We start from the raw sequence: 8,246 nt of genomic DNA, 5'->3' as shown, positions 1-8,246 counted from the left end.
CCTTCTCGATTCTTTAGGAAGTGGCTAAGATTGAGGAGGGTGTTAGACTGTATATAGCTTCCGTGTATGTGTACGTATTGTACCTTTGTAACACACTCATTATATATATATGTGATAGGCCACCCCTAGAGGGTTGAGCCGGTTCCCCCAAACCTATTGTCTCACATTCACCTTCAAAGTAGTAGCATTGATAAGATAAATCATTTGCAGTGTCATGTGAAATGATACTATAAGGAAAATATATTGATTGATTGCAATAGGCACCATCGTTAATAATGAATCCTCTGATGTAGCAAACACATCGTTGTCTCTTTACCATTGCAAAATAGTATAGACATATGAGTGAAGAATTAAACTATCTATTCTTTTATGTGAACTTTTGCACTCTCCTACGTGCTGCAAGATCCTGAAATTTAGCTAAATTAATTACTTACCCTGATTAGGCTCACAAATAAACAAAGTTTGTTAATAATATGAATGGTAGAGCACCTGAAAATAGTGTGAAAAGCATGAGTACGAAGATGCAAAACAGCCCAACCTGAATTTGTTTGCCGTCCTTCCAGCACTTGACCTGTTACAAAGAAAGGCAAACAAAAACTTCAAAACATTTTATGATAGCTCAGTTTGAGCACATACTCATTTTCATGTTTTTTTTTGCCAAATTAAGACATATGCATACATAAGATAGGTCTATTCCCTGCTCGATATTTGTTAAGTATGAGCTTATATTACAATGTGCTAACTACTGTTTGTGCATTCATAAGTTGGTAGATATCCTCTTCCATACTGTTTGTGCAGGCTTAGCCCAGTGGTTGGGGTCACAGTGTCGCACCCCAACGACCGGAGTTCGATTCCTGTCAGGGACGGATTTCATAATTGTCACGCCAAGTCCTGCTTCTACTATATCAAAAAAAAAGTGTCTACTTCCTCCTAGACATGGTTTCTTTTTTTCTTTTTATAAGTTGGTAGATATCCTCTTTCACATGTATATCCAACTATCAAGACCTGAGCTTGATAGCAACCTTTGGACTCCACTTTTGTGTGGCCTCTATTCTTTTGGAAGAACCACAAAGGTGGTCACACTCATCTACATTTGTAGCTATCATCTTTAATGTCCAAGAAAAAAAACCTTTGCTGAATGGGGCACATTTTTAATATTGTGGTAGTCCCACAAAGAAGATGTTGGTGTTACATATTTCGATAACTAAAACCTGTCACCTAGTAAATGAATCCAAACAATTGAATCAGATAATGAAGACAATGATAACAACAGAGGCACTATGAAGGGACCAGCTTCACCAATTTCCTTTCAATATTTCATACATATCACCTAAAAGCTTACTATGGAACAGGAGAATCACCTTGGGGAGAAGTACCAGTGACTCGTGCAAAAGAATGGTTCTTCATCTATTCATAATCTATAGAAGGATTTCAAATATGAGCAAAGGGCTGCAGAAAATAACAATTATTAAGGTGAAAATAATTAAGAAGACAACTACAACATAAACAGCACCAAGAAGATTAAATGATAAAAAAAAGATATCTTAGGGAGTTATAACAGGCTAGAGACTGATGAAGTTAAACAGTTGGACTGCTTCATCAACTAAAAGATACCTTCAAAAAGACAATCAGCCTGAGAGCAAATGAAAGGGGCAACTTCGTAAAGTAAATGAAAAAATGTAGCAACATGTGAATATTAGAAAATATCTTCTAATATAACAAATGGTAGAACCAAAATAGGAATAGTCTATGGATAACAACGTAGGGCCTGAATCACTTCATAGAAGACTCCCTTCGTTTTAATCTTCCACTACAACCAAACTTAAGTAAAACTGAAGCTTATTTTTTAATGCTCCTGTCTTAGAAACACCTATCTACAGTTTGGTAACAAATATCCAAAAACGTTTTTTTATTAAAATAAAAGTGAAGTAACATGACAAATGTCGGCGAATACAAAACTACAAATATCAAATTCAAGTACGTAGCTGAATATGCTAGATTTAGTATCAAAGGGCATAACTTTGGCAGTGAGTTAGTTTTCTTTTCTACGCACGGAGATCGCCATGCACTTGCCTCTATAGCTTCTCAAGATGGGAATCTTGTGAAGCGATTCATCTTTCCTGTTGAGAGGATGTGCAAGAATTAATCATTGAACAAAACTATAATACTAATATATAGATTATACCTCCATCCTCTTATTTTAAACAACATGATTAGAAGGAAGTCATGCAATAACATTCATCAGCCTTGATATATTTTGTACTAACTTATAAGTGGGTTTCTGTATTTCCGTCTGAGATGAAAATCTAGTGAAGCATTGTAATACATTATCATCAGCTAAAAGGACAAGTTCAACCGTCCAGGCCTTATATTGAACTTGGTGCTGCTACCATTGATAGAAGCTAAGAGCCAAAGTGGAGCAATACAGTAACATGCAAGAATATTCAGATGTTTAGAGCAGCTCACAGAGCAATTTCAGATAACCATGTCCAAAAACCTGTAGAACGAAAAAAAAAAATGAAGCCTACAAATATTAATGCTGAATGAGAAAATTAAATTGATGAATACATAACTGCATAGTTGGTATCACTGTCCGCATCGCATACAAATACGGAAAAAAAAGCAAGCCTCTTATGAACTATCTATATTGTTCAAGGCATGGCTAAACTGCTGAGATCAAATCATGCGAATCTGACCGTGACATGAGAAAATTAAATCAATGAATCTCATATCTGCATAGTTAGTGTCATTGTCAAAGCAAAGAAAATTTACCTTTTTTAAGAATTGTATGGGTCATAGCTGGGATGAAATTTGCATGGCACATAGATGTTCTAGCGTCAGCCATAGAGCGAGTAACTTGGACATTATATGCATGATAATTTACAGCAGAACAAACAATCCTCTTCTAGTTTGCTGTTTGCTGAGCACTTCGTTGTGAGTTGTGATACCCCGTATAGGACAGGCTACACTAATATAGTTGTTGTAGAAAAATCGTGTTGTCCCGGGAATTAATTAGAGAGAAAACCTCAGCGAACAATATCCAATCACCTGAAAGAACAAAGTGGCGGGAGTGCAGCGGTGCGTGCATGGCGGCGAATTGGATCAAGTCGCTGCCGACACCGGCGAACGCCTGGACGACCGCGCGGCGCGGGTGGCCTGCACGGCGGCGATGGCCTCTGTGGTGGTGGAGTACCTGCCCTCGGCGTCCATGTCGCACGGACCCGCCTCCGAGAGGATCAGGGGCTCCAGCAGCACTGTCTTGGATGGCCTCGCCCACGACCCGGGCCGACCAGACGCGGCTCCGTCAGCCATCGCCTCCGCAACCTGACACGTCCAGGGCTTCTAGTCCTCCTCGAGCATGGGGCAGCAAGCCGTTGCTGCGGGTGCGGGTGCTCGCGGTGGCGGGTCAGCACATGGTAGCGTGAGGCGCTCGGCCTCACCGGCCGCCGAGCTCCGCCTCAACGAGACCGCCCCCCACCTTCCCTCCTCCGCGGAGGGACCAAGCCGTCGCTGAGTCGCCGGGCGCGGGTGCTGGATTGATGCTGTGAGTGGATCAGGGGAGCCGGGGAGGAGGCCGACGGGATTATCCTTAAATTATCCCAGGTCGCACCTTCGCAATCCCCTTTGACCGCCTGATCCGAGCGGTGGGCCAAAAAGGCTTAAACACGTATACACATGAACCGACTACCGCGTAGGCCCGATGATAGCGACGCCCCAGTTCACCCCAGAGGCTGGGAACCCGCGATCCCTATTCATCGCTCAATGCGGGAGCGATCCGGCGCTCCGCACACCCCCCTGCCCCTTCCCGCGCGTTATGGGCCTGGCCCGTTAACTTCTTTATGCTAGTTTCCGCTGACTGTTTCGCCTTGTAGTCTTAATCTGGTCGGCAGCCTTCTCGCCTCGCTTCTGTTTCTCGCTGGTCCGCCCACCTCGCCTCGTTCTCTTCCGGCGGCGGGCGCCGGGTTTCTTCGCCAGGTTCTCCGGGAGCGCCTCCCCTTCCTACGGTCGGCGATTCGATTCGTCGTCTTGTAGGCCATGACAGCCGAAGGTTTGTGTACTCTTTCCCGCACCCCTTCTTTCTCACCTTTTTTTGGCCATCTAGGGTTTCCTGTATGCCTTGGTGTAGTTGTGGATCGTTTTCGGCTCTTGGATTACCAGATTCGTATGATGATAGCTTCTCTACGTGTTATTTTCTACACAACAGTTTGTATGCAATCTATTCTGTAATTAGTTTTGGGTGCTTCGGGTTGGTTAGTTGGGGAGGGGGGGGGAGGATTTCCATCTGTTTTTTTGAAATTATTGGTGGTGCTTCAGGTGGGTTTTTCGTGTAATATAATCAGATCTATGACTGATTCGGGTGGGCAATTTTCATATGTTTTTGAAATTATTGGTGGTGCTTCAGGTGTTTTTAAGAGTGTTTGCTGCTCATGCTCATAGTGAAACTACCTACTAGAACCAGTGACATATAGTGGTTCATGCTCATAGCGAAAATTGTATTAATAGCTTTAAGATACATTTTGATATTTGGAGGGGTGGTTTTTTTTGTTAATACTATTGCATGCTCATAGCGAAAATTTTGTTATCGTCTATGATGTTTCGTCCTCGCTGATTATATTCTAGGAGAGATGTAGTTTCAGGTTCCTGGTCGTTTTAGATTGATGATTTTTTGGAATGATAGGTAGCTGCTTTTTGTTGGCAGTGTGTTTTGTGAAGAAGCCTTGCATGATTCTTATCAATATTGTTTGTAAAACTGATCAGCTAGTGTATGCTCTAAGCGAATTTTGTGTCAGGAGTTGTAAGATTCTTTTCAGGATAGTGGCTCATATAGAAACTTGTGTTTAGATTTCTGTAAGATACTTTTGATAATTAGAGCATGCTCATAGCGAATTTTGTTCATGATTAACATTTTGTAGTGCGGACGGTATTTTTTAAATGATGTTTTTCTTAACATGTTTCTTCTTTTCTTTCTTTCTCCTTTTCTACAGTTGTTAATCCGTTAATCCCCCAGCTATTGTTGACAAAGTGTTTGGATTTCCATTGGCACTAAGCCTTTTGTTATGGATAGCAGTGACCCTGAGATTATCATAGAGGTGGAACAGCTCCATGCTCAGTACCTGCAGGGGAGGAAGACCATTCCTGTGAAGGTTCTTGTGTCTATGTTGCTTGGCGCTAACATTGAGGAGGTTTTCATTAGGAGTTTCTTTGTCCTTCGACCTATAATTTTTAAACCCAAAGTATCTATATTGCTTGAGGGACAGTGACATTCCAGAAGTTGGGAATCTTGACTTCGGAACTCTATGTCTGAATAACCTGTGGGATGATATGGATGCGTGGAAGGATAAAATATTCATGAACACAGGTGACTTCAACAGGCTTACATGGATTGGCGGTTGCCTTCCACTACTGGCAATATGTGTTTCTCAGCTTGAACTTCATGTCATAGTAAACTAATTATGTTCATTTTGGTTTTCTTCATTGTAACTCTTTTTTTGTATTGTTTATTGTTTTGCAGGTGGTATACTTAGATTTCATCGACTTCAATGACAATGGGCCCCCATTGATTATCATTTATCAGAAATGAAGATTTCTCCTATCTCGTGAATTCAGATCGGAACATAATGTCTCGAAAGTCATACGGGACCAGTACGTATGATTTTTAGTATTTCTTTTCCTTAGATCCCTTTGTTTTATTTTTTATTTTTTATTTGTTTCAATTTATTTTTTTATTCTTACCATATAAATGACATTTCTGTAACTCCATATGGCATTCCTCTTCAAATCCTCCTAGATGCACCTCAGGCTGGAGATGGTAATGCAGTTTTGCAAGTTGTTGCTAATGATATAGTAGGTCAGCCACCACAACCTAATCAAGCCATTCTGGGCGAGTTTATTGGCGATGCTTTTATTGAAGATGGCTACTACAATCAGGAAATAGTATGCTTTTCCTATCACATCTTTTCTAGCTTTAGCTTTTATACCCGTCAAATATAGCTTCAGTTTAAAGGTTTTCACCTAACTAATTTTATTGTTACTATTTCTGTCAGATTGACATTTCAGATTCCCAAGGTGATGTTGACAGTCTTGGATCTTATAACATTGAACCTGAGGAAATGTCTGGTTCACTCACACCTGATGGATCTGGTTTCAATGTGGGGGGTATTGCTGAAGGTGTTGGTAATTCATACGACCATACAAATGATTTCCTTGCTTCTGTTGAAGGTATTGAATCTTTTTGTCTCATTTTTTATGGTTAAATATTTCTGTTTCCCGATTACTACTGTTAGACAAATTGAACTCAACTACTAGTTTAGAAATTGAGTTTCTCTTTAATTGTTTCATTATAATTTTCTTATCTATGACTGTTATAAGTTTCTGCTTTTGCCATCTGTAGTATAACATCAGTTCTTATACTTTGTGGTTCAGTTTATCCAAGAGAAATAATCAATGCAGTTGGTGACAGGTTACTGAATATAGCTATCTCTTACGCTGAGCGCTCTGATAGAAGAGATAGCTGAAGGATTTGTATCACATACTTCACAAGAACATGATAGGGTTCCTAGTCAAGGTCTGGATCACTTTTTAAGCAATGCTTTTCTTTCGTTATGTGATCAAGGAAGCTTCTTTTACACAGTAAATTTATACTTTTTAGCCGGCCAACACATGATTTTCTTTTTTCTCTTTTTTTTTATGTGCAGGAAATTGTTTCAAAGTACAGGATGTTGAAGTCTTATGGCATCTTATACAGTATACAGAATGAGGTTCCTCCTGAATCATTTGAAAAGAGAAAGAAAACAAGGTGTAGTGCTTAGTTCTATCTGCCAACATGGCTTTTTATTTTCACGTTATGCAATTATTAACAATATATAACAACTCATTTGGTGAAATTACTAATGCTATGTAAGAACTCATTGGTGCAATAGTTCTGTAAGGTTCTCCAAGCATTTTTTACATGATAGTAAACGGACCAGTTTACTATCAATCTATAAGGTTAGCCGGTACCAGCATCCGGACCTGTTTGATTCTACCAATCTGTTTTTGTTCTTATGTAGTTTGTGGTCAGGTCAGTCTCTGCCGTTTCCTCTCACTGAAAAAGTATTCTGATTCAGTCTGTTTACAGCAATTTTTTGTTCTAAATGATAAGAACTTGTTCTTACTTCAGTTACTTGCATAAACTTCAGTTACTTGCATACGTGTACTTCAGGTCTTTTCAGTTATGTGAAGTGTAGCATGCTGGAATTGTCGCATGGCTAATCCCGTTTTGCGTTGGCTGGCAGGTGTTTCGGCAAGAAGAAGGTTGAAACCGAGGTGAAGGGCGATGGGACTCCGGCTCCAGCGGTGGCGGTGGCGGAGGGGCCGAAGCCAGCAGCAGCACCTGTGGCGGGAGGCGAGTCTCACTGAACGGGAGGCGTTGTCCTGAAACTCGTTCGTCTTTGATTAGTTGACTTTGAGAAACCTGAGATTTTTGTGACTACGTCTTTGATTGTATGCTTAGTCGTTCCTTTGTGTCATTTTGTTCCTGCTTAGTGGTGGTAGCAAGCGATTTTTGCACTGCTGTAAGACCTATTAAGACTAGACAATCTTTTCTCAAACTTCTCTTTCAACACTTGATGGTTCATTTTGCACCTTCATCAATGGCTTCTAAACCATATATCAGTATGGTCAACAAAAGTTCTTTCAACACAAACAATTTTTTGTATGTATCCAATTTTTCTTTTTGTACCGTCATATTGCACATAGATACTACCATAAAGCATGAAAACCAACTTGACGAAGTGGTACATCGTCTTTTTCAGCTGAGAAGAATAAGGTGCAACATGTGGACTATGGTTTTTACCCTTATGGAAATTGTCATCTGGTTAAGTACTTTTTTCTCTATGAATAAAAGTTTGTATAAAGCACACACCTACAAATCACTAGTTAGATTCAATGGAAATTGTCATGAGTCATATTTGTTCTTTTCACCAAATTAATTTGAGGTAGAACTGAACCTCCAATTCAGATTCCATTTACATTCATTTTCAAGGTCGAAATTTCTGTTCAAGTAACAAATTTGTTCGAGGTGAAAACCAGTTCAAGGAGATTTTTTTTTTCATAATTGTTCTACGTGCAAATCCGTTGAAATTAGGAAAATGTTCAAGATGGAAAAACAATTCACATGGTGAACCGTTCAAAATTCATTAATGTTTTCAAGGTGGAAAACCGTTCGTTACTCATAACTTTTTAAGGTACGGTACAAGAATTTTCTG

General features: G+C 40.0%; 1 protein-coding gene across 1 annotated transcript; it reads left to right on the top strand.

Moving 5' to 3' along the window:
• Positions 1–5,570: 5,570 nt before the first annotated feature.
• LOC124684154 lies at positions 5,571–7,586 on the top strand. The gene is made up of 6 exons (XM_047218535.1): positions 5,571–5,643; positions 5,789–5,934; positions 6,045–6,219; positions 6,424–6,565; positions 6,696–6,796; positions 7,275–7,586. The coding sequence occupies exons 1-4, from the start codon at positions 5,619–5,621 to the stop codon at positions 6,513–6,515; spliced, it is 438 nt and encodes a 145-aa protein (XP_047074491.1). The 5' UTR covers positions 5,571–5,618; the 3' UTR covers positions 6,516–6,565; positions 6,696–6,796; positions 7,275–7,586.
• The last annotated feature ends 660 nt before the right edge of the window (positions 7,587–8,246 follow it).

The sequence above is a fragment of the Lolium rigidum genome, chromosome 1 (genome assembly GCF_022539505.1).
Source record: "Lolium rigidum isolate FL_2022 chromosome 1, APGP_CSIRO_Lrig_0.1, whole genome shotgun sequence".
In the NCBI taxonomy this organism is placed as follows: domain Eukaryota; kingdom Viridiplantae; phylum Streptophyta; class Magnoliopsida; order Poales; family Poaceae; genus Lolium; species Lolium rigidum.
The sequence above is the reverse complement of the archived record's forward strand: the minus strand, read 5'-3'. Positions and strand labels throughout refer to the sequence as shown.